General features: G+C 47.5%; 2 protein-coding genes across 4 annotated transcripts in view; both read right to left on the bottom strand.

The window, feature by feature from the left end:
• LOC112224715 (calpain-1 catalytic subunit) overlaps positions 1–13,454 on the bottom strand; it is a 41,311-nt gene extending 27,857 nt beyond the window's left edge. The window contains exons 1-2 of one of the 3 annotated variants that reach the window (XM_042305821.1): positions 13,283–13,454; positions 1,549–1,566 (exon numbers count right to left, since the gene is read on the bottom strand). The gene's annotated coding sequence lies outside the window, so the exon portion shown is untranslated. The remainder of the gene's footprint in view (positions 1–1,548; positions 1,567–13,282) is intronic. The other 2 variants (XM_042305818.1, XM_042305819.1) reach the window with 2 other exon arrangements.
• An 863-nt stretch (positions 13,455–14,317) lies between these two features.
• LOC112223950 (calpain-2 catalytic subunit-like) overlaps positions 14,318–26,862 on the bottom strand; it is a 47,591-nt gene continuing 35,046 nt past the window's right edge. Inside the window, exons 17-20 of the mRNA XM_042305822.1 lie at positions 26,506–26,584; positions 15,368–15,484; positions 14,441–14,499; positions 14,318–14,351 (exon numbers count right to left, since the gene is read on the bottom strand). Coding sequence (XP_042161756.1) covers positions 14,328–14,351; positions 14,441–14,499; positions 15,368–15,484; positions 26,506–26,584 — 279 coding nt within the window. The 3' untranslated portion in view covers positions 14,318–14,327. The remainder of the gene's footprint in view (positions 14,352–14,440; positions 14,500–15,367; positions 15,485–26,505; positions 26,585–26,862) is intronic.

The raw sequence follows: 26,862 nt of genomic DNA, 5'->3' as shown, positions 1-26,862 counted from the left end.
GTGACCTGTAATATAACCTTGTGATACATTCTCCAGGTTTATCTTTCTGGGGTGGATCTATCATCGACTGCTCTGGCCTTTCTCACCGGCAGTGAGTCAGAGTGTTGTTCAGAAATGTCTCCTACTTTAGTGAGTCATCGAACACTGCTCAGAGCTCTGATAACAGTTCCTGCTGAACACATGTCTGAACACTGACTCATTGTTGGGTAATAATTTAGCTATTAGTCTCAGGCATCTGTCTCTCTAATGTATTTCTTCTGAGAGTCTTTTCCAAAGTTATTATAGTATTATAAATAGTATAATTTAGTATAATTTAGTGTATTGAGTTTAGTATAATTTAGTGTATTGAGTTTAGTATAATTTAGTGTATTGAGTTTAGTATAATTTAGTGTATTGAGTTTCTGATAAATACATGCAATAGTGATAGACATGATACATTTTGGATGACAGAAAATGAGTATGGTCGAATTAGGATTACAGAAAATGATTATGGTCGAATTAGGATTACAGAAAATGATTATGGTCGAATTAGGATTACAGAAAATGATTATGGTCGAATTAGGATTACAGAAAATGAGTATGGTCGAATTAGGATTACAGAAAATGAGTATGGTCGAATTAGGATGACAGAAAATGAGTATGGTCGAATCAAATTAGGATTACAGAAAATGAGTATGGTCGAATTAGGATTACAGAAAATGAGTATGGTCGAATTAGGATTACAGAAAATGATTATGGTCGAATTAGGATTACAGAAAATGATTATGGTCGAATTAGGATTACAGAAAATGATTATGGTCGAATTAGGATTACAGAAAATGAGTATGGTCGAATTAGGATTACAGAAAATGATTATGGTCGAATTAGGATTACAGAAAATGATTATGGCGGAATTAGGATTACAGAAAATGATTATGGTAGAATTAGGATTACAGAAAATGATTATGGTCGAATTAGGATTACAGAAAATGATTATGGTCGAATTAGGATTACAGAAAATGATTATGGTCGAATTAGGATTACAGAAAATGATTATGGTCGAATTAGGATTACAGAAAATGAGTATGGTCAAATTAGGATTACAGAAAATGATTATGGTCGAATTAGGATTACAGAAAATGAGTATGGTCGAATTAGGATGACAGAAAATGAGTATGGCGAATTAGGATGACAGAAAATGAGTATGGCATAGATGACAGAAAATGGTATGGTCAAATTAGGATGACAGAAAATGAGTATGGTCGAATTAGGATTACAGAAAATGATTATGGTAGAATTAGGATTACAGAAAATGATTATGGTCGAATTAGGATTACAGAAAATGATTATGGTCGAATTAGGATTACAGAAAAATTTTAAGAAAATGAAGCAAGAAAAAATTGAACAAGCATAGTAGAAATGGTACAGACTGATCAGAGAAGCACACAAGGCCAAAAACTGAGGTACAGAAGAGAGGTTAGGGTGGAAAGGGGAGACAGAGACAGTAATCTCTAGCACCTCTAACAAGCCCCCCCCAAAAAAACACACAGAGAGATGAAAATCGGATACCTTGAGTCTATGAGCAGGCTGCAGAGAAATAGGAGAAAAGAGGAATGTACAGTATGTAACCAATAACCCAAAGTCACACAGTATGCACTTTAGAAACAGTGTTAAGGCTATTACAATCAGAACCTTCAGCGCAGCACCGTGAAAAATAACACCTTAGACCAAAACATGTCATCCGCGCTGACAATCAAAGATAAATAGGCAGAGTGATTGTTGGTAGTGTGGATAAATATTTGATGCTGTTCTCTCTCCCCTCAGAATAGGCTTCTCTCTCTGTTCTCTCTCCCCTCAGAATAGGCTTCTCTCTCTGTTCTCTCTCCCCTCAGAATAGGCTTCTCTCTCTGTTCTCTCTCCCCTCAGAATAGGCTTCTCTCTCTGTTCTCTCTCCCCTCAGAATAGGCTTCTCTCTCTGTTCTCTCTCCCCTCAGAATAGGCTTCTCTCTCTGTTCTCTCTCCCCTCAGAATAGGCTTCTCTCTCTGTTCTCTCTCCCCTCAGAATAGGCTTCTCTCTCTGTTCTCTCTCCCCTCAGAATAGGCTTCTCTCTCTGTTCTCTCTCCCCTCAGAATAGGCTTCTCTCTCTGTTCTCTCTCCCCTCAGAATAGGCTTCTCTCTTTCTCTCTCTCCCCTATTATTCTCTCTGCTCTCTCCCCTATTATTCTCTCTCTCCCCCTCTCCCTCTCATGTTCTCTCACTTTCTCTCTCTCACATGTTCTCTCTCCCCTCAGAATAGGCTTCTCTCTCTTTCTCTCTCTCCCCTATTATTCTCTCTCTGCTCTCTCCCACATGTTATCCCTCTCCCTCACATGTTCTCTCTCTCCCCCTCTCCCTCACATGCTCCCTCTCTCTCCCATGTTCTCTCTCTCTTCCCTCCCACATCTCTCGCTCTCCCTCTCTCTCACATGTTCTCTCTCTCCCACGCCTCCAACTCAATCATCAAGTTTGCGGACGACACAACAGTGGTAGGCTTGATTACCAACAACGACGAGACGGCCTACAGGGAGGAGGTGAGGGCCCTCGGAGTGTGGTGTCAGGAAAATAACCTCACACTCAACGTCAACAAAACTAAGGAGATGATTGTGGACTTCAGGAAACAGCAGAGGGAACACCCCCCCTATCCACATCGATGGAACAGTAGTGGAGAGGGTAGTAAGTTAAGTTCCTCGGCATACACATCACAGACAAACTGAATTGGTCCACACACAGACAGCATCGTGAAGAAGGCGCAGCAGCGCCTCTTCAACCTCAGGAGGCTGAAGAAATTTGGCTTGTCACCAAAAGCACTCACAAACTTCTACAGATGCACAATCGAGAGCATCCTGTCGGGCTGTATCACCGCCTGATACGGCAACTGCTCCGCCCACAACCGTAAGGCTCTCCAGAGGGTAGTGAGGTCTGCACAACGCATCACCGGGGGCAAACTACCTGCCCTCCAGGACACCTACACCACCAGATGTCACAGGAAGGCCATAAAGATCATCAAGGACAACAACCATCCGAGCCACTGCCTGTTCACCCCGCTATCATCCAGAAGGCGAGGTCAGTACAGGTGCATCAAAGCTGGGACCGAGAGACTGAAAAACAGCTTCCATCTCAAGGCCATCAGACTGTTAAACAGCCACCACTAACATTGAGTGGCTGCTGCCAACACACTGACTCAACTCCAGCCACTTTAATAATGGGAATTGATGGGAAATTATGTAAAATATATCACTAGCCACTTTAAACAATGCTACCTAATATAATGTTTACATACCCTACATTATTCATCTCATATGTATACGTATATACTGTACTCTATATCATCTACTGCATCTTTATGTAATACATGTATCACTAGCCACTTTAACTATGCCACTTTGTTTACATACTCATCTCATATGTATATACTGTACTCGATACCATCTACTGTATCTTGCCTATGCCGCTCTGTACCATCACTCATTCATATATCTTTATGTACATATTCTTTATCCCCTTACACTTGTGTCTATAAGGTAGTAGTTTTGGAATTGTTAGCTAGATTACTTGTTGGTTATTACTGCATTGTCGGAACTAGAAGCACAAGCATTTCGCTACACTCGCATTAACATCTGCTAACCATGTGTATGTGACAAATAACATTTGATTTGATTTGATTTGACATGTTCTCTCTCTCCCACGTCTCTCGCTCTCCCTCTCTCTCACATGTTCTCTCTCTCTCTCTCCCCTCCCACGTCTCTCGCTCTCCCTCGCTCTCCCTCGTTCTCTCTCTCTCTCCCCTCCCATGTCTCTCGCTCTCTCTCTCTGAACAAGGTCTGGCACCATGGCCAAGGGATGTCCCAGAGTACTCGAGAAAGTTTCATCAGGACATCTGTACTGCGTTAGGTAATGTGAAGTCCTCATTCTGTGTGGGAGAACAGCATGGAAGAAGAACAATACAGATCGTATTTCTCTCCCTCTCTATTTCTCTCCATTTAAGGAGACAGAAGTGTTTCTTGTGATTTGACCTTGAATAGCAAATGTAATAAACATTAGACGAAGTGTGTGTGGGGGAGAGAGAGAGAGAGAGAGACAGACAGACAGACTCGTCTGTAGCGACCACACAGTTTGGTCATCAAACTAATATGAAGAATAATTTTTTTGATGTTCCTGATCTATCTTTTATCACTCAGTTATAAGAACATTCCATATAGCTTAGTAGAACCTGATGTAGTAGGGAGTTGTAGTTTCTCTAGAGATAAATCAGATCAAACCTGGTGCAGTAGGGAGTTGTAGTTTCTCTAGGGATAAATCAGATCCAACCTGATGGAGTTGTAGTTTCTCTAGAGATAAATCAGATCAAACCTGAATTGTGCGATGTAGTAGGGAGTTGTAGTTTCCAACAGGCCAATATTCTACATGGATTAGCGCAGAAAATGTGGTAATTAACTACAATGACCATAATCCATTGCACACCCGCTTAAAGAAGAGGCCTCAACCACAAACAGCTGTGGAGCAGCAGAACAAAGACAGGAGGGCGGAGGTTGATCTTATATGGCGACACCCCTGTCTCGGCCCTGGGATGGAGTTGGTCGAGTTGCCTGATGACACTCGGGCCATGAAGCAGATGACACCACAGATTTTTGTCACCTATGAAAGAACCAATGTGTTACCTGACTCTGTGTAGACATCACATCTAAATGAGACAATGTGTTACCTGACTCTGTGTAGACATCACATCTAAATGAGACAATGTGTTACCTGACTCTGTGTAGACATCACATCTAAATGAGACAATGTGTTACCTGACTCTGTGTAGACATCACATCTAAATGAGACAATGTGTTACCTGACTCTGTGTAGACATCACATCTAAATGAGACAATGTGTTACCTGACTCTGTGTAGACATCACATCTAAATGAGACAATGTGTTACCTGACTCTGTGTAGACATCACATCTAAATGAGACAATGTGTTACCTGACTCTGTGTAGACATCACATCTAAATGAGACAATGTGTTACCTGACTCTGTGTAGACATCACATCTAAATGAGACAATGTGTTACCTGACTCTGTGTAGACATCACATCTAAATGAGACAATGTGTTACCTGACTCTGTGTAGACATCACATCTAAATGAGACAATGTGTTACCTGACTCTGTGTAGACATCACATCTAAATGAGACAATGTGTTACCTGACTCTGTGTAGACATCACATCTAAATGAGACAATGTGTTACCTGACTCTGTGTAGACATCACATCTAAATGAGACAATGTGTTACCTGACTCTGTGTAGACATCACATCTAAATGAGACAATGTGTTACCTGACTCTGTGTAGACATCACATCTAAATGAGACAATGTGTTACCTGACTCTGTGTAGACATCACATCTAAATGAGACAATGTGTTACCTGACTCTGTGTAGACATCACATCTAAATGAGACAATGTGTTACCTGACTCTGTGTAGACATCACATCTAAATGAGACAATGTGTTACCTGACTCTGTGTAGACATCACATCTAAATGAGACAATGTGTTACCTGACTCTGTGTAGACATCACATCTAAATGAGACAATGTGTTACCTGACTCTGTGTAGACATCACATCTAAATGAGACAATGTGTTACCTGACTCTGTGTAGACATCACATCTAAATGAGACAATGTGTTACCTGACTCTGTGTAGACATCACATCTAAATGAGACAATGTGTTACCTGACTCTGTGTAGACATCACATCTAAATGAGACAATGTGTTACCTGACTCTGTGTAGACATCACATCTAAATGAGACAATGTGTTACCTGACTCTGTGTAGACATCACATCTAAATGAGACAATGTGTTATGGAACTTTGCTTAAATGTCACGTGTAAGAGGGAGGATGTCTTGTGTGGCTGTAGTCAAAGGAGGCATGTTCTTAGGGGGTATAAACTAGGGGGTATAAAACCCAATGTAAAAGACAGGGAAAGCAGAGCGGAACGGAGCAGAGATTTTCAGGAAGACAGATCAGGAGCTGATTGATGTATTAGAAGTAAGAAGACTTCTGGGGTAAAGTAAGAACAGAACTGGATTATTATTGAGAGAAGACTTCTGGGGTAAAGTAAGAACAGAACTGGATTCTTATTGAGAGAAGACTTCTGGGGTAAAGTAAGAACAGAAATGGATTATTATTGAGAGAAGACTTCTGGGGTAAAGTAAGAACAGAACTGGATTATTATTGAGAGAAGACTTCTGGGGTAAAGTAAGAACAGAACTGGATTCTTATTGAGAGAAGACTTCTGGGGTAAAGTAAGAACAGAAATGGATTATTATTGAGAGAAGACTTCTGGGGTAAAGTAAGAACAGAAATGGATTATTATTGAGAGAAGACTTCTGGGGTAAAGTAAGAACAGAACTGGATTATTATTGAGAGAAGACTTCTGGGGTAAAGTAAGAACAGAAATGGATTATTATTGAGAGAAGACTTCTGGGGTAAAGTAAGAACAGAACTGGATTATTATTGAGAGAAGACTTCTGGGGTAAAGTAAGAACAGAAATGGATTCTTATTGAGAGAAGACTTCTGGGGTAAAGTAAGAACAGAACTGGATTATTATTGTTAGAAGACTTCTGGGGTAAAGTAAGAACAGAACTGGATTGTTATTGTTCGAAGCTACTGCATTATAATCACTATATATATATTTTTTAACTGTGCAATTTATCAGTTGTGAAACTGTGGAACCAAAAGAGAGGTGTTACTGGTTTTCATTAACTAGTGGAACCAAAAGAGAGGTGTTACTGGTTTTCATTAACTAGTGGAACCAAAAGAGAGGTGTTACTGGTTTTCATTAACTAGTGGAACCAAAAGAGAGGTGTTACTGGTTTTCATTAACTAGTGGAACAAAAGAGAGGTGTTACAAAAGTGGAGAGGTGTTACTGGTTTTCATTAACTAGTGGGAACTGGTTTTCATTAACTAAAGAGAGGTGTTACTGGTTTTCATTAACTAGTGGAACTGGTTTTCAAAAGAGAGGTGTTACTGGTTTTCATTAACTAGTGGAACCAAAAGAGAGGTGTTACTGGTTTTCATTAACTAGTGGAACCAAAAGAGAGGTGTTACTGGTTTTCATTAACTAGTGGAACCAAAAGAGAGGTGTTACTGGTTTTCATTAACTAGTGGAACCAAAAGAGAGGTGTTACTGGTTTTCATTAACTAGTGGAACCAAAAGAGAGGTGTTACTGGTTTTCATTAACTAGTGGAACCAAAAGAGAGGTGTTACTGGTTTTCATTAACTAGTGGAACCAAAACCAAAAGAAGAGCAGCATTATAACAGTTACAGGCTCAGGGGGTTCACCGTAGGTGTCCCACGGACAAACTATATGTGACCCGTTTCAGGAAACTAGGCTTATGTCGCACATCACTACTTCACAGGCATTTCAACACAAACATGTATTTGTTTTAAATCAAAAAATGCATGTTTTTGTGCCAAAACAGAGTTTAATGGCCTTCAGATGTAGCTACAAACAGTGAAATTTCATGTGCCAAAAACAGAGTTTAATGGATCCAGTCTGTGTGAAGCGTTTCTCCATGTATACAGGTCAGAGTCTAGCTACATTTTACAGATATAACTTTATCATTTGGTCAGAAAGTCATGTTTATTGCGAAACGTTAGCTTGTTGGCTCGCCAGCTAACATTACGTGTATGATCTGTGTAGTAATATAATTTGAATCAGAAATCCATTTGCATTGCTAGTTATAGCCTAAATGTTAGCTAGCTAACATTGAACCTAGTTTGTTAACTTTAGCTACCTGCAGATTCATACCACAGTTATGACAATGTTTGTATTGGTAGTAGTATGAGTTGGGGATATGCCGGTTCATTGTTCAGCTAGATACCTAGTTACCTAGCTAGCTACATGTCTAAACAAAATACTCCACTTTGGCCAGCTTATCACTTTACCCATCAAATTAGCCAGGTGTGTCTGGGTGTGATTACAGCCATCTATAGTATTTCATGAACATGTGTACATGTCTAGACAATAGTGACCCATCCACTTAGCCAGATGTAGCTTTTCATTCACATGACCAATCAATTTAGACATGTGTCTTGGTCATCTAATAATGATACAATATTTATAAAATATTTTTATCTGGACACTATCTGTTTCTGTGTGAATCCTTAAAGAGATGGGTGGGGCTAAGTCTTAAGAGATGGGTGGGGCTAAGTCTTAAGAGATGGGTGGGGCTAAGTCTTAAGAAGGTGTGAACGATGCTGAATGGGTGTTGACAAAGAAGAGCTCTCCAGTAGGTACCAAAACATTCAAGGGTAATTTTCTCAAAAGTGGAGTTAGTTCATTAACTTTCAAAGCAGAATTACTTTCCCATTGTTCCTCAACTGCTGTGTATGATACCATTGTCTAGCTCTGAGTGTCTACTTTTATCCAATGTAAAAAATATTTAAAAAATCAAATTTTGCACCATAAGACCGAATCAAGGTGGTCGGTCACATATTGTGTGCTCCAGCAGGAAACCACAGTGAAGCTCCAGGATAACTGTGTAAAATACACACAAAAGGAGCACTAGGTATCTTTTAGGGCTGTCCTCTACCAATTTGTCGGCCGAAAGTGGTCTGTTCTTTCGACCAATCGATTGATTGAAATTTTTCAAATGTGCATTTTTCCATACATAGACACACCCTAATTGTTTTAACAAAATCAACTATATGCCTTGAGCTTGTCTGCTGCTTTAAGCTTATGGTTTGATGAAATAAGACAAATGCCTCAAGAGGATGCCAGAGATCTAGATAACCAGAAGAAAAAAAACAACCCAACTGTTCTCCTCCTGCTCATGCTGGCTTTCACCGATTCTGCCATTACTCTCTGAAGCCGGCGACACGAGGAGTCGGCAACCTTTGTCATGTGGAATGCCAATTTGTTTTACCGTTTCTACCGATCTGCGTGCCAGTTATGGTTTTCATATGCACTGTGAAATAGTTTAATTTAATTTATAATATCGTCTTTATATCTCAAAATCAGTGTCATGTGGTTAATCTAAATTCTATCCAAATCTAAATGAAAACGATACAAACCTAAAAAGTGACTTATTATGTAACAAGTATGTCAAAATAGTCTACATAAAGCCAACAAATAAAAACAATGCAGACTGCAATATCCTGATAAAAATAAATATCCTATAAATCACATTGGCTACATATGGCCTGTCTGCAACGAACTTGAAACAGTGTATCAACTATTAACTAGGGCCCAGCCTGAAACTGGTGCTAAGATATTCTGGGCCCTCAGAGTTTCCTGCATCAGTGAGCCCCGGACAGACACAGCTGTAGGCTTTTTGCGCAAGGGATAAGAAGCAGTGCTTGACTTGGGCTTCGCGGCGCAGTGCAGAGCTGTTGTCAAGGAAGTGAGTTCTACAGGATGCCCCCACCTACCGTCAACCAATCATGTCAATGCGGAGCTATACAGAGCCCTCTGCATTGTTACAACATTTGGGAGGCCATGTGGTACGGGGCTCGATTTGGCCTCTGGAGGCTTCGCCATTGCACCAGGCCTCCGACCACATTTCCAGATCAAACATAAAGTGTCTTTAGAATCCGCAAGGGATTGGTTCACTGAGATGGGTGCATCTTTTAGTCACTGCTCGACTAAAACAATCTCGGTCAACCAACAGCCTAACGACCAAACAATTGATGGTATGGCACATAGCGCTTGCAATGCCAGGGTTGTGGATTCGATTCCCAGGGGGGACCAGTACGAGAAAAAAAAAACTATAAAAAATGTACTCTCTGGATACGAGTGCCTGCTAAATGAATAAAATATCTAATAAAATTGAGCCCAGGGCTTCACTGCTAACTCAGCCGAGGGTAGGGAGGCCCGCCGAGGGTAGGGAGGCCCCCTCACCTGGGGAAAAAAGCTCATACTGCAGGATAATCCAGATGTGTGGTGGGAGTTGACCCAATCTAGAAGATCCACAAAGACCACCTTGTCCATTAGTAGGACTGTCTGAGAGGTGGCCCGTACTCGTCACCGTGACAAGATATGGAAAGCTGTGAAAGCCTGTCTGCAGGTTCCAGTGAGACTGCTGACACATCCGTGATTACCAGGGGTTGTATGTGTACTTATGTTAGCACATGTTGTATACAACAACACGGTTACAAGTCCCCCAGGCTACAAACGTATTTCAACTGGAGGACAAACCTTCTGGAGGTGTGCAGGCTTCTGTTCCAGCCCAGCACTAACACACCTGGTTCAACTAATCAAACCTAATGAGTTGATAATAATGTGTATTATTGCTGAGCTGGAATAGAAGTCTGCTCACCCAGTAGATTAGGGACAGGAGTGAAGTTGGTCACCTCTGGTATGGACTTTCTTTTGTTCGCCTGAAATTATGCTTTAGTAATAATAGACTGCAGCCAACAGTTGTTGCCTTCTCACCAAGCTGCTTGCCTATTGTCCTGCAGCCCATCCCAGCCTTGTGCAGGTCTACAATTGTATCCCTGATGTCCTTACACAGCTTTCTGGTCTTGGCCATTGTTGAGCGTTTGGAGTCTGTTTGATTGAGTGTGTGGACAGGTGTCTTTTATACAGGTAACGAGTTCAAACAGGTGCAGTTAATACAGGTAATGAGTGGAGAACAGGAGGGCTTCAGGAGGGCTTCTTAAAGAAAAACTAACAGGTCTGTGAGAGCCGGAATTCTTACTGGTTGGTAGGTGATCAAATACTTATGTCATGCAATAAAATGCAAATGAATTACTTAAAAATCATACAATGTGATTTTCTGGATTTTTGTTTTAGATTCTGTCTCTCACAGTTGAAGTGTACCGATGATAAAAATTACAGACCTCTACATGCTTTGTAAGTAGGAAAAGCTGCAAAATCGGCAGTGTATCAAATACTTGTTCTCCCCACTGTACTTACTAAGAGGTTTAACATTTACAAACAAGTTAGATTAATGTGCATTCATTGAAGTGAGGTGTTTAAACTTGTTTGAATTGTTAACTACTGAATGATGGCATAACTGGTTTAATGGCATGTGCAATCAATGTATATGAGACTAACCATAAACTAGATTTTCTACATGATTTTTCTGACATGAAATTGTTTAGTGAAAATTGTTTAGTGAAAATCTAACCCTTTTAAAAATGTTTTTAGCCCTTATTGTACCAGGTAAGTTGACTGAGAACAAAGCCACAATTTCCTTTACCACAAGTACGTACCCACTGATGTGCGTCTCGGCCTTTGCATCTTATAGGAAGTGAGCTATATCCATCAATGCCATGACACCAGTATAATGAAAGAGCCATGAACTATACTATATGATAATCATCATGTTAAGATGCTATAATCCAATTGGTATCATATTGCATGGGAAATCCATGCTTAGTGTATCGTGTACAATGTTATAATGTGTGTTACTGGTGATTTCTAACATTTGGTGGGGAAATTTAAACACATTTACAAATGGTGGCTTTGATCACAGTTCTGAGGTTTAGGTTGCTTGATATTCATAGCTAGCAGGACACGCAAACATTGTTGTGCAAATCTCTCTTCACCCATCATCACTAAAAATATATGCAATTCTCCTACATGCCACGGACTTTATGATTTTGTCTCTGTATTCTAGCAAAGCAAAATCATATAGAATTGGTCAAACAGACAGACCGAGGTTTGGCTGTGCTCCATATTCTTTGTTTGCGCTTGCCCGGAACTAATGACAGGCGGAACTTTGTTTAATGAACGGGACATTTTGTAGCTCCTCACCTGATTGGTTAACGGCAGCGGTGGCCGCGTATAATTTGCATAAAGTAGAGCAGAGCGGAACTTTTTTTCTCTCGCTCCGCTAGCAGGATTCGCGCCCCGCCCACCTACCTACAATCCCCTGCGCGTCGTACTGCGTACTCCCGCACTTTGGCGAATCGGAAACCCTACGTGAAGACAACGCGCCATGGGGAGGGATAGAGAGCAGTTGCTACGCGACGCTGAAAATACATGATCTTAGTGATTGATAGTTGGTATTCGGCTGTCATAATAGTATATCTTATTTACTTTGAACAACAACTAAATAGTGATTTTGTCACTATTGCTGACTTAGAATTAAATAATAGTAATAAAATAAAACTAATATAAACTTAAATATTTGATTATAGTATTGTAATGTTAATAAGTAATGAGCAGTCACTACCATCATAGGCCTGTTATTCATTGTTTTATTCTGTCACAGCATTCAACCAACATCATGCATAGTGTATTAAATGTCTGTGTCGAAACCAAAATCGAAACCCGTGATTTTTTTTTAGTTTTACAATCGAACCGAAACTGAACCGACCTCAAAAAGCACTAATCACTCAGCACTAGCGTGTGTTTTTGTGTGTGTAAGAGACGCACCCTCGGGGCAGTGTATCAAACAGGAACACCCCTTTCCAAACAGGAACACCCCTTTGCAAACAGGAACACCCCTTTGCAAACAGGAACACCCCTTTGCCCTCTGTCCAGTGTGCGTTGGCGCAGGAATGTCCCTCTTGCCAGCAGATCAGATGAGCTTGTGAGGCTCTCGGGTTATTTGATGAACAGAGTTTTCTCAGAGAACAGCTGATTCAGGCGGTCCTGGAATGATGTCATCCATAAAGCTTCCTTCCTCCGGACTCTACTTCAACAATGCCCCAAAACAACTATGACTTTAGCCTCTCATCCGTACAACTATGAGCCTTATATCCCAGTGGGCTACCCAGAGTGCTGTGGGTCCCTCATTCAGGTGTCAGGTATATTACCAAAATAAAGAGACCACCCCCCAGAGCAACATTACATGTGTAGGCCTAGTATTTGAAATAAACAATGATGGATTGACTTGTAATACGTGGGTATCATTTTGTTTCAACTCAGTGAAATATTCTCTGTGAGAATGATGCTTTTGTACAGTTGAATTTAAATCATCCTGCGTTGACAAAGTTTATAATAAACTGAGACGAGACCCCTATGTTACTGCATTCTGGAACTGTCGCGTAAACGGTTCCCTTCTGGCTTATTGCACATATCCCAGTTGACGTGGCAGGTTATAAATTGTGGTGGACCGAAAATGAATAACTTCTAACATTGTAACGATTACAGAACCAATGTTGAAAATGTTTTGCAATCCTACTGTATGTTATCCTTCTGGACGGATATGAGCTACGGCAAACCGGTGAATCAAATCCTCTACCTTCACCATGCATGAAAAGATGCACTCTCTCTCTGACTAGATTTCCTGTAGAAACCGTTCAATGATGGTAACACTCACCACTTTGAAGACACCTGCTTTGATGTTTTTCCTAGTAACGTGCCAGACTTCCAGTTTACTATTGAATCGTATAAATCTCAGAACAGTGTGGGGAGTGTAACGTTAAACGGTGCACGGTGTGGTTCAGCCGAGCAGTAGCGCACGTTCCGTACAGTCAATGTTACTGCGCTGGGCAAGCCCAACCACGTCCGCCGGGGAGGGGCTCATGGACTGTCCCAAGTAAAAGAAACGAGTACCAAATCAAACAGACAGCTCAAGAGACTGGGAAAACAATGCCATTTATTAATTAATATATATCTTTGATGAAGATGACACTCTTTCTAAGCAACAAAAAGCTGCATAAAAGGATTGAAATGTTGTCTTACATTTCATCACAAAAGTAGGTTTAGGTTATAATCTGTAGTTCTCAATAGGCTTTGTCTAATAAAACAATGCATAAAATTAAGGTTTAAAACATTCTGTTACGTCATAAAGTGTGTGTCAAAAGAAACATCTTAAAGGCACTTTGGCTTATTTGTAGCTGTCTGAGAGAACAGGTCTGAGGGAACAGTCAGAGAGAACTGGTCAGAGAGAACTGGTCTTTGAGAGATCAGTCAGAGAGAACTGGTCTTTGAGAGATCAGTCAGAGAGAGAACTGGTCTTTGAGAGATCAGTCAGAGAGAGAACAGGTCAGAGAGAGAACAGGTCAGAGAGAACTGGTCAGAGAGAACTGGTCAGAGAGAACTGGTCAGAGAGAACTGGTCTTTGAGAGAACAGTCAGAGAGAACAGGTCAGAGAGAGAACTGGTCAGAGAGAACTGGTCAGAGAGAACTGGTCTTTGAGAGATCAGTCAGAGAGAGACAGGTCAGAGAGAGAACTGGTCAGAGAGAACTGGTCTTTGAGAGATCAGTCAGAGAGAGAACAGGTCAGAGAGAGAACAGGTCAGAGAGAGAACTGGTCAGAGAGAACTGGTCAGAGAGAACTGGTCTTTGAGAGATCAGTCAGAGAGAGAACAGGTCAGAGAGAGAACAGGTCAGAGAGAGAACAGGTCTTGTGCTGCCATCTTCTAGATCATGGAAAATGACAACCACTGAAAATAGAAAAATAATACAATCAATATATTAGAACAGAAAAAACAACATAATGAGATGATTACAAACTACAAATTAAAGTTCTCACCTGGAAGAAATCCAATTCAATGAAACCGGTGTCATCCATGTCAAGCTTCTTGAAGACTTCTGCGAGGTGGAGAGAGGAACGAGGTGTTAACCATCTATAACAGATACTCTCATCAAATCAAATGTATTTATAAAGCCCTTCTTACATCAGCTGATATCTCAAAATGCTGTACAGAAACCCAGCCTAAAACCCCAAACAGCAAGCAATGCAGGTGTAGAAGCACGGTGGCTAGGAAAAACTCCCTAGAAAGGCAACAACCTAGGAAGAAACCTAGAGAGGAACCAGGCTATGAGGGGTGGCCAGTCCTCTTCTGGCTGTGCCTGGTGGAGATTAGAAACCTAGAGAGGAACCAGGCTATGAGGGGTGGCCAGTCCTCTTCTGGCTGTGCCTGGTGGAGATTAGAAACCTAGAGAGGAACCAGGCTATGAGGGGTGGCCAGTCCTCTTCTGGCTGTGCCTGGTGGAGATTAGAAACCTAGAGAGGAACCAGGCTATGAGGGGTGGCCAGTCCTCTTCTGGCTGTGCCTGGTGGAGATTAGAAACCTAGAGAGGAACCAGGCTATGAGGGGTGGCCAGTCCTCTTCTGGCTGTGCCGGGTAGAGAGGAACCAGGCTATGAGGGGTGGCCAGTCCTCTTCTGGCTGTGCCGGGTAGAGAGGAACCAGGCTATGAGGGGTGGTCAGTCCTCTTCTGGCTGTGCCGGGTAGAGATACTCTCATCAAAGCTTTTCCTTCCCATCCTCATCTGACAGGTTCTCTCCAACAAAACCTCCAAAGTAACCCACACATTAAATGTAAAATCTTAAATATTTACTGCTGTTACACTCCATGACCATTATTCGGCTTTATAGGTACACAAGTGCCGAGGCGTTGCTGCCGTCTTGGCTGAAACACAAATTCAGGATCGTGATGTTAAGTCGTTGTACTTACTGAACATCATCTCCAGGCGCATGACGCAAGCCACGAAGTTATCAAAGTCAATGGTCATGTCGGCCTCTCCATACCGAGCTGCCAAAACCTGGTGGAGAGTGTTGTTCAGGCTGAAACCTGTCGGAAAATAGATTATAAATCATCAGAACCTAAAATTAGACTATAAATCATCAGAACCTAAAAACAGATTATGATTTATAATATATCTTCAATCAGAACCAAAAAACAGATTATAAATCATCAGAACCTAAAAATAGATTATAAATCATCAGAACCTAAAAACGGATTGAGTATAATTTATCAGAACCTAAAAATAGATTTATAATCTGTGTGTAACTGATAGATGCACACACGCTACATATTGATGTTTTTAAATGTATGTAAATTGTACAGTCTTTTTTTCTGTAATGTCTTTTTCGTTACGTGTCGGACCCCAATAAGACTCGCTGTGACCATGGGCGTTGGGTAATGGGGACCCCAATAAGACTAGCTGTGACCATGGGCGTTGGGTAATGGGGACCCCAATAAGACTAGCTGTGACCATGGGCGTCGGGTAATGGGGACCCCAATAAGACTAGCTGTGACCATGGGCGTTGGGTAATGGGGACCCCAATAAGACTAGCTGTGACCATGGGCGTTGGGTAATGGGGACCCCAATAAGACTCGCTGTGACCATGGGCGTTGGGTAATGGGGACCCCAATAAGACTAGCTGTGACCATGGGCGTCGGGTAATGGGGACCCCAATAAGACTAGCTGTGACCATGGGCGTTGGGTAATGGGGACCCCAATAAGACTAGCTGTGACCATGGGCGTTGGGTAATGGGGACCCCAATAAGACTAGCTGTGACCATGGGCGTTGGGTAATGGGGACCCCAATAAGACTAGCTGTGACCATGGGCGTCGGGTAATGGGGACCCCAATAAGACTAGCTGTGACCATGGGCGTCGGGTAATGGGGACCCCAATAAGACTAGCTGTGACCATGGGCGTCGGGTAATGGGGACCCCAATAAGACTAGCTGTGACCATGGGCGTTGGGTAATGGGGACCCCAATAAGACTAGCTGTGACCATGGGCGTTGGGTAATGGGGACCCCAATAAGACTAGCTGTGACCATGGGCGTCGGGTAATGGGGACCCCAATAAGACTAGCTGTGACCATGGGCGTTGGGTAATGGGGACCCCAATAAGACTAGCTGTGACCATGGGCGTTGGGTAATGGGGACCCCAATAAGACTCGCTGTGACCATGGGCGTCGGGTAATGGGGACCCCAATAAGACTAGCTGTGACCATGGGCGTCGGGTAATGGGGACCCCAATAAGACTAGCTGTGACCATGGGCGTTGGGTAATGGGGACCCCAATAAGACTCGCTGTGACCATGGGCGTTGGGTAATGGGGACCCCAATAAGACTCGCTGTGACCATGGGCGTCGGGTAATGGGGACCCCAATAAGACTAGCTGTGACCATGGGCGTTGGGTAATGGGGACCCCAATAAGACTAGCTGTGACCATGGGCGTCGGGTAATGGGGACCCCAATAAGACTAGCTGTGACCATGGGCGTTGGGTAATGGGGACCCCAATAAGACTAGCTGTGACCATGGGCGTCGGGTAATGGGGACCCCAATAAGACTCGCTGTGACCATGGGCGTTGGGTAATGGGGACCCCAATAAGACTAGCTGTGACCATGGGCGTTGGGTAATGGGGACCCCAATAAGACTAGCTGTGACCATGGGCGTTGGGTAATGGGGACCCCAATAAGACTAGCTGTGACCATGGGCGTTGGGTAATGGGGACCCCAATAAGACTAGCTGTGACCATGGGCGTTGGGTAATGGGGACCCCAATAAGACTCGCTGTGACCATGGGCGTTGGGTAATGGGGACCCCAATAAGACTCGCTGTGACCATGGGCGTTGGGTAATGGGGACCCCAATAAGACTCGCTGTGACCATGGGCGTTGGGTAATGGGGACCCCAATAAGACTCGCTGTGACCATGGGCGTGGGTAATGGGGACCCCAATAAGACCTCGCTGTGACCATGGGCGTTGGGTAATGGGGACCCCAATAAGACTAGCTGTGACCATGGGCGTTGGGTAATGGGGACCCCAATAAGACTAGCTGTGACCATGGGCGTTGGGTAATGGGGACCATAAGACTAGCTGTGACCATGGGCGTTGGGTAATGGGGACCCCAATAAGACTAGCTGTGACCATGGGCGTTGGGTAATGGGGACCCCAATAAGACTAGCTGTGACCATGGGCGTTGGGTAATGGGGACCCCAATAAGACTAGCTGTGACCATGGGCTGTGACCATGACCATGGGCGTTGGGTAATGGGGACCCCAATAAGACTAGCTGTGACCATGGGCGTTGGGTAATGGGGACCCCAATAAGACTAGCTGTGACCATGGGCGTTGGGTAATGGGGACCCCAATAAGACTAGCTGTGACCATGGGCGTTGGGTAATGGGGACCCCAATAAGACTAGCTGTGACCATGGGCGTTGGGTAATGGGGACCCCAATAAGACTAGCTGTGACCATGGGCGTTGGGTAATGGGGACCCCAATAAGACTAGCTGTGACCATGGGCGTTGGGTAATGGGGACCCCAATAAGACTAGCTGTGACCATGGGCGTTGGGTAATGGGGACCCCAATAAGACTAGCTGTGACCATGGGCGTTGGGTAATGGGGACCCCAATAAGACTAGCTGTGACCATGGGCGTTGGGTAATGGGGACCCCAATAAGACTAGCTGTGACCATGGGCGTTGGGTAATGGGGACCCCAATAAGACTAGCTGTGACCATGGGCGTTGGGTAATGGGGACCCCAATAAGACTAGCTGTGACCATGGGCGTTGGGTAATGGGGACCCCAATAAGACTAGCTGTGACCATGGGCGTTGGGTAATGGGGACCCCAATAAGACTAGCTGTGACCATGGGCGTTGGGTAATGGGGACCCCAATAAGACTAGCTGTGACCATGGGCGTTGGGTAATGGGGACCCCAATAAGACTAGCTGTGACCATGGGCGTTGGGTAATGGGGACCCCAATAAGACTAGCTGTGACCATGGGCGTCGGGTAATGGGGACCCCCTACTCATTCCAAGGTTTTTCTTTATTTTTACTATGTTCTACATTGTAGAATAATAGTGAAGACATCAAAACTATGAAATAACATATGGAATAATATAGTAACCAAAAAGGTGTTAAACAAATCTGTACCGTGTGCTCCCTCTCCGGCCTCTAGGTCACCAGGCTGCTCGTTAAGGCGCACACCTGTCACCATCGTTAAGCGCATAATGAAACTCACCTCCTTGATTACCCTATATATATATATATACACACACACAACTACCATATATATATATATATATATATACTGCTCAAAAAAATAAAGGGAACACTTAAACACAATGTAACTCCAAGTCAATCACACTTCTGTGAAATCAAACTGTCCACTTAGGAAGCAACACTGATTGACAATAAATTTCACATGCTGTTGTGCAAATGGAATAGACAACAGGTGGAAATTACAGGCAATTAGCAAGACACCCCCAATAAAGGAGTGGTTCTGCAGGTGGTGACCACAGACCACTTCTCAGTTCCCATGCTTCCTGGCTGATGTTTTGGTCACTTTTGAATGCTGCCGGTGCTTTCACTCTAGTGGTAGCATGAGACAGAGTCTACAACCCACACAAGTGGCTCAGGTAGTGCAGCTCATCCAGGATGGCACATCAATGCGAGCTGTGGCAGGTTTGCTGTGAAGGTTTGCTGTGTCCACCAATGCCACGTTGCACCACAGATTGTCCAGGAGTTGGCGGATGCTTTAGTCCAGGTCTGGGAGGAGATCCCTCAGGAGACCACCCGCCACCTCATCAGGAGCATGCCCAGGCATTGTAGGGGGGGGTCATACAGGCACGTGGAGGCCACACACACACACACACACACACTACTGAGCCTCATTTTGACTTGTTTTAAGGACATTACATCAAAGTTGGATCAGCCTGTAGTGTGGTTTTCCACTTTAATTTTGAGTGTGACTCCAAATCCAGATCTCCATGGGTTGATAAATTTGATTTCCATTGATAATTTTTGTGTGATTTTGTTGTCAGCACATTCAACTGTGTAAAGAAAAAAGTATTTAATAAGAATATTTCATTCATTTAGATCTAGGATGTGTTATTTTAGAGTTCCCTTTATTTTTTTGATATATGTGTCACTTCCTTCCCCAGGTGTTTCTGTTTCCTGTCTGTGCGTTTGTCACGTTCTGACCTTTATTTCCTTTGTTTTGTATTTATTTAGTTGGTCAGGGCGTGAGTTGGGTGGGCAGTCTGTTTGTTTTTCTATGTTTTGGGGCATTTCTATGTTTCGGCCTAGTATGGTTCTCAATCAGAGGCAGGTGTCATTAGTTGTCTCTGATTGAGAATCATACTTAGGTAGCCTGGGTTGCACTGTTTGTTTGTGGGTGATTGTCTATGTTGTAGCTTCACGGTTGTCATTTGTTTATTGTTTTGTATACAGTGTCAGTATTTTCTTTATTAAAGATTTACCATGGACACTTACGACGCCGCATTTTGGTCTGATCCTTCTCGCCTCTCCTCTTCAGATGAAGAGGAGGACGGCCGTGACAGAATCACCACCAACGGACCAAGCGGCGTGGTAAACAGCAGCGACGACAGCAGCAGCAGCGGCAACAACAGCGGCCAGCATCACAGGACTCCTGGACATGGGAGGATGTATTGGACGGCAAGGGTTGCTACACCTGGGAGGAGATCCTGGCGGGAAAGGATCACCTTCCATGGGAACAGGTGGAGGCAGCTAGGAGAACAGAGGCAGCCGGAGAGAGGAGCCGGCGATATGAGGAGGCAGCACGGCAGTGCGACAGGTACGAGAGGCAGCCCCCAAAAATTTTTGGGGGGCAGACGAGATGTGGTAGTGAGCCAGGTAGCAGACCTGAGCTCACTCCTCGTGCTTATTATAAGCAGCGCATTACTGGTCAGGCACCGTGTTATGCGGTTAAGCGCACGGTGTCGCCAGTGCGCGCCCATAGCCCGGTGCGCTATAGGGCAGCCCCGAAAGTGCCGTGAGAGTGTGGGCATCGAGCCAGGGCGTATGGTGCCTGCTCAGCGGGTCTGGTCGCCGGTACGCAGGTTGGGTCCAGGTTATCCTGCGCCGGCTCTGCGTGCTGTGTCTCCGGGCGCTGGGAGGGTGCAGTGCGTCCTCTGCCTGCGCTCCGCTCGTGCCGGGCGAATGTGGGAGTGGAGCCTAAGGGAGAGGTGCGTGTAGTAAGCACTAGATCTCCCGTGCTTACCCACAGCCCGGTTCAACCTGTGCCTGCACTCTGGAGGGTCCGGGCTAGAGTAGTTGTCCAGCCTGGGGAAGTGGTGCCAAGGTTGCGCACCAGAGCTCCAGTGCTCCCCCACAGCCCGGTCCTTCAGTTGCCTCCTTTTAACACCAAGCCTCCTGAAGGTCTCCCCAGCCTGGTGGTTCCTGTGGCAGCCCCACGCACCAGGCTGTCTCTCCGTCTCCTCCCTGCAGGTGGTCCTGTCTGTCCGGCGCCGCTGCCGGAGTCTCCCGCCTGTCCGGCGCAGCTGCGGAGTCTCCCGCCTGTCCGGCGCTGCTGCCGGAGTCTCCCGCCTGTCCGGCGCAGCTGCCGGAGTCTCCCGCCTGTCCGGCGCCGCTGCCGGAGCCTCCCGCCTGTCCGGCGCCGCTGCCGGAGCCTCCCGCCTGTCCGGAGCCTCCCGCCTGTCCGGCGCCGCTGCCGGAGCCTCCCGCCTGTCCGGCGTCGCTGCCGGAGCCTCCCGCCTGTCCGGCGCTGCTGCCGGAGCCTCCCGCATGTCCGGAGCCTCCCGCCTGTCCGGCGCCGCTGCCGGAGCCTCCCGCCTGTCCGGCGCCGCTGCCGGAGCCTCCCGCCTGTCCGGAGCCTCCCGCCTGTCCGGCGCTGCTGCCGGAGCCTCCCGCCTGTCCGGAGTCTCCCGCCTGTCCGGCGCCGCTGCCGGAGTCTCCCGCCTGTCCGGCGCCGCTGCCGGAGCCTCCCGCCTGTCCGGAGCCTCCCGCCTGTCCGGCGCAGCTGCCGGAGTCTCCCGCCTGTCCCGGCGCCGCTGCCGGAGTCTCCCGCCTGTCCGGCGCCGCTGCCGGAGCCTCCCGCCTGTCCGGAGCCTCCCGCCTGTCCGGGCGCCGCTGCCGGAGCCTCCCGCCTGTCCGGCGCCGCTGCCGGAGCCTCCCGCCTGTCCGGAGCCTCCCGCCTGTCCGGCGCTGCTGCCGGAGCCTCCCGCCTGTCCGGAGTCTCCCGCCTGTCCGGCGCCGCTGCCGGAGTCTCCCGCCTGTCCGGCGCCGCTGCCGGAGTCTCCCGCCTGTCCGGAGCCTCCCGCCTGTCCGGCGCCGCTGCCGGAGCCTCCCGCCTGTCCGGCGCCGCTGCCGGAGCCTCCCGCCTGTCCGGAGCCTCCCGCCTGTCCGGCGCTGCTGCCGGAGCCTCCCGCCTGTCCGGCGCCGCTGCCGGAGCCTCCCGCCTGTCCGGAGCCTCCCGCCTGTCCGGCGCTGCTGCCGGAGCCTCCCGCCTGTCCGGCGCCGCTGCCGGAGCCTCCCGCCTGTCCGGCGCCGCTGCCGGAGCCTCCCGCCTGTCCGGCGCCGCTGCCGGAGTCTGAGGCGCCAGAGCCCGTCAGCCCAGAGGCGCCAGAGCTTCTGCCCCTCTGTCCAGAGCTTCTGTCCAGAGCTTCTGCCCCTCTGTCCAGAGCTTCTGCCCCTCTGTCCAGAGCTTCTGCCCCTCTGTCCAGAGCTTCTGCCCCTCTGTCCAGTGGGGTTATTGAGAGGGGTGGCCATGGTGAGAAAGCCACGGAGGCGGACAATAAGGCGGACTAAGACAATGGTGAAGTGGGGTCCGCGTCCTGCGCCAGAGCCGCCACCGCGGACAGACGCCCACCCAGACCCTCCCCTATAGGTCAAGGTTTTGCGGCCGGAGTCCGCACCTTTGGGGGTACTGTCACGTTCTGACCTTTATTTCCTTTGTTTTGTATTTATTTAGTTGGTCAGGGCGTGAGTTGGGTGGGCAGTCTGTTTGTTTTTCTATGTTTTGGGGCATTTCTATGTTTCGGCCTAGTATGGTTCTCAATCAGAGGCAGGTGTCATTAGTTGTCTCTGATTGAGAATCATACTTAGGTAGCCTGGGTTGCACTGTTTGTTTGTGGGTGATTGTCTATGTTGTAGCTTCACGGTTGTCATTTGTTTATTGTTTTGTATACAGTGTCAGTATTTTCTTTATTAAAGATTTACCATGGACACTTACCACGCCGCATTTTGGTCTGATCCTTCATCTCTCCTCTTCAGATGAAGAGGAACCGTGACAGAATCACCCACCACCAACGGACCAAGCGGCGTGGTAAACAGCAGCGACGACAGCAGCAGCAGCGGCAACAACAGCGGCCAGCATCACAGGACTCCTGGACATGGGAGGATGTATTGGACGGCAAGGGTTGCTACACCTGGGAGGAGATCCTGGCGGGAAAGGATCACCTTCCATGGGAACAGGTGGAGGCAGCTAGGAGAACAGAGGCAGCCGGAGAGAGGAGCCGGCGATATGAGGAGGCAGCACGGCAGTGCGACAGGTACGAGAGGCAGCCCCCCAAAAAAATTGGGGGGGGGCAGACGAGGTGTGGTAGTGAGCCAGGTAGCAGACCTGAGCTCACTCCTCGTGCTTATTATAAGCAGCGCATTACTGGTCAGGCACCGTGTTATGCGGTTAAGCGCACGGTGTCGCCAGTGCGCGCCCATAGCCCGGTGCGCTATAGGGCAGCCCCGAAAGTGCCGTGAGTGTGGGCATCGAGCCAGGGCGTATGGTGCCTGCTCAGCGGGTCTGGTCGCCGGTACGCAGGTTGGGTCCAGGTTATCCTGCGCCGGCTCTGCGTGCTGTGTCTCCGGGCGCTGGGAGGGTGCAGTGCGTCCTCTGCCTGCGCTCCGCTCGTGCCGGGCGAATGTGGGAGTGGAGCCTAAGGGAGAGGTGCGTGTAGTAAGCACTAGATCTCCCGTGCTTACCCACAGCCCGGTTCAACCTGTGCCTGCACTCTGGAGGGTCCGGGCTAGAGTAGTTGTCCAGCCTGGGGAAGTGGTGCCAAGGTTGCGCACCAGAGCTCCAGTGCTCCCCACAGCCCGGTCCTTCAGTTGCCTCCTTTTAACACCAAGCCTCCTGAAGGTCTCCCCAGCCTGGTGGTTCCTGTGGCAGCCCCACGCACCAGGCTGTCTCTCCGTCTCCTCCCTGCAGGTGGTCCTGTCTGTCCGGCGCCGCTGCCGGAGTCTCCCGCCTGTCCGGCGCAGCTGCCGGAGTCTCCCGCCTGTCCGCGCTGCTCCGGAGTCTCCCGCCTGTCCGGCGCCGCTGCCGGAGTCTCCCGCCTGTCCGGCGCCGCTGCCGGGAGCCTCCCGCCTGTCCGGCGCCGCTGCCGGAGCCTCCCGCCTGTCCGGAGCCTCCCGCCTGCGCGCAGCTGCCGGAGTCTCCCGCCTGTCCGGCGCCGCTGCCGGAGTCTCCCGCCTGTCCGGCGCCGCTGCCGGAGCCTCCCGCCTGTCCGGAGCCTCCCGCCTGTCCGGCGCCGCTGCCGGAGCCTCCCGCCTGTCCGGCGCCGCTGCCGGAGCCTCCCGCCTGTCCGGGCCTCCCGCCTGCCGGAGCCTCCCGCCTGTCCGGCGCTGCTGCCGGAGCCTCCCGCCCTGCCGGAGTCTCCCGCCTGTCCGGCGCCGCTGCGGAGTCTCCCGCCTGTCCGGCGCCGCTGCGGAGTCTCCCGCCTGTCCGGCGCCGCTGCCGGAGCCTCCCGCCTGTCCGGCGCCGCTGCCGGAGCCTCCCGCCTGTCCGGAGCCTCCCGCCTGTCCGGAGCCTCCCGCCTGTCCGGCGCCGCTGCCGGAGCCTCCCGCCTGCTCCGGAGCCTCCCGCCCCGCGCCTGCTGCCGGAGCCTCCCGCCTGTCCGGCCGGCGCCTCCCGCTGCCGGAGCCTCCCGCCCCGCCTGTCCGGAGCTGCTGCCGGAGCCTCCCGCCTGTCCAGCGCCGCTGCCGGAGTCGGAGGCGCCAGAGCCCGTCAGTCCAGAGGCGCCAGAGCCCCTGCCCCTCTGTCCAGAGCTTCTGCCCCTCTGTCCAGAGCTTCTGCCCCTCTGTCCAGAGCTTCTGCCCCTCTGTCCAGAGCTTCTGCCCCTCTGTCCAGAGCTTCTGCCCCTCTGTCCAGAGCTTCTGCCCCTCTGTCCAGTGGGGTCATTGAGAGGGGTGGCCATGGTGAGAAAGCCACGAAGGCGGACTAAGACAATGGTGAAGTGGGGTCCGCGTCCTGCGCCAGAGCCGCCACCGCGGACAGACGCCCACCCAGACCCTCCCCTATAGGTCAAGGTTTTGCGGCCGGAGTCCGCACCTTTGGGGGGGGGTACTGTCACGTTCTGACCTTTATTTCCTTTGTTTTGTATTTATTTAGTTGGTCAGGGCGTGAGTTGGGTGGGCAGTCTGTTTGTTTTTCTATGTTTTGGGGCATTTCTATGTTTCGGCCTAGTATGGTTCTCAATCAGAGGCAGGTGTCATTAGTTGTCTCTGATTGAGAATCATACTTAGGTAGCCTGGGTTGCACTGTTTGTTTGTGGGTGATTGTCTATGTTGTAGCTTCACGGTTGTCATTTGTTTATTGTTTTGTATACAGTGTCAGTATTTTCTTTATTAAAGATTTACCATGGACACTTACCACGCCGCATTTTGGTCTGATCCTTCTCGCCTCTCCTCTTCAGATGAAGAGGAGGACGGCCGTGACAGCGTTGTGTTTTGTATTATGTTACATTTATTTATTAAACACTCCCTGAACTTGCTTCCCGACTCTCACTCGTTACAAAATCAAAATATATTTTAGATTCTTCAAAGTAGCCATATGCTGAGCACTTGTTGGCTGCTTTTCCTTCCCTCTATTCGGTCCAACTCATCCCAAACCATCTCAATTGGGTTGAGGTCGGGTTACTGTGGAGGCCAGGTCATCTGATTCAGCACTCCATCACTCTCCTTATTGGTCAAATAGCCCTTACACAGCCTGGAGGTGTGTTGGGTCATTGTCCTGTTGAAAAACAAATGATAGTCCCACTAAGCGCAAACCAGATGGGATGGCGTATCGCTGCAGAATGCTGTGGTAGCCATGCTGGTTAAGTGTGCCTTGAATACTAAATAAATCACTGACAGTGTTACCAGCAAAGCACCCCACACCATCACACCTCCTCCTCCATGCTTCACGGTGGGAACCACACATGCAGAGATAATCCGTTCACCTACTCATCAGACAAAAGGAAAGATTTCCACCGATGTAATGTCCATCTTCTTATTGGTGTCCTTTAGTCGTGGTTTCTTTCCAGCAATTTGACCATGAAGGTCTGATTCACAGTCTCCTCTGAACAGTTGATGTCGAGATGTGCCTGTTAATTGAACCCTGTGAAGCATTTATTTGGGCTGCAATCTGAGGTAACTCTGGGTCTTCCTTTCCTGTGGTGGTCCTCGTGAGAGCCAGTTTCATCATAGCGCTTGATGGTTTTTGCGACCGCACTTGAAGAAACATTCAAAGTACTTGACATTTTCCAGATTGACTGACCTTCATGTCTTAAAGTAATGATGGACTGTTGTTTCTCTTTGCTTATTTGAGCTGTTCTTGCCATAATATGGACTTGGTCTTCTACCAAACAGGGCTGTGTTCTGTATACCACCCCTACCTTGTCACAACACAACTGATTGGCTCAAACGCATTAAGAAGGAAAGAAATTCCACAGATTTACTTTTAACAAGGCACACCTGTTAATTGAAATCTATTCCAGGTGACTATCTCATGAAGCTACTTTGAAGAATCTCCAAATATACAAATATATTTTGATTTGTTTAACACTTTTTATTGGTTACTACATGATTCCATGTGTTATTTTATAGTTTTGATGTCTTCACTATTATTCTGTAGAAAATAGTAAAAAATAAAGAAAAACCCTGGAATGAGTAGGTGTTCTAAAACTTTTGCCTGGTACTTATATAATATACAGTTACATGTATGCCACTTAGCTTTTATCCAAAGTGTCTAACAGTAGACTGTGCATACACTATTGATCCCTGAGTATTGAACCCATACATTTGTGTAAATTAGGTTTATTTAATGTCCCCAAACCTGCTTTGTTCAAGGCCATCCTCATCTCTGGTGTGCTCATACAGCCAGACCCATCCATGTCATTGCTCTTATAGATGGACTGGGGGGGAAGAGAGAGAGAGAGAGGGATGGAAGGAGGGAGGGAGGGAAAGAGGGAGGGAGCGGTAGGGCGAGAGAGAGGTAGGGCGAGAGAGAGGGAGGGAGAGGTAGGGCGCGAGAGAGGGAGGGAGGGGGGGGGACAGGGAAATGTTAAAGAGATTGCACTGTGTAAAACACACACTACACTAGGTAAACACTCGTAGGCTGTCCAATCTTAACACAACAGAGATAGTACCGCAGTAGCTCTGGTCCAAGGCGTTACGCGCAGCTTGCTGAACC

Source organism: Oncorhynchus tshawytscha, linkage group LG25 (assembly GCF_018296145.1).
Source record: "Oncorhynchus tshawytscha isolate Ot180627B linkage group LG25, Otsh_v2.0, whole genome shotgun sequence".
Taxonomy (NCBI): domain Eukaryota; kingdom Metazoa; phylum Chordata; class Actinopteri; order Salmoniformes; family Salmonidae; genus Oncorhynchus; species Oncorhynchus tshawytscha.
Note: the sequence above shows the minus strand (reverse complement) of the source record. Positions and strands in the feature narration are given on the sequence as shown.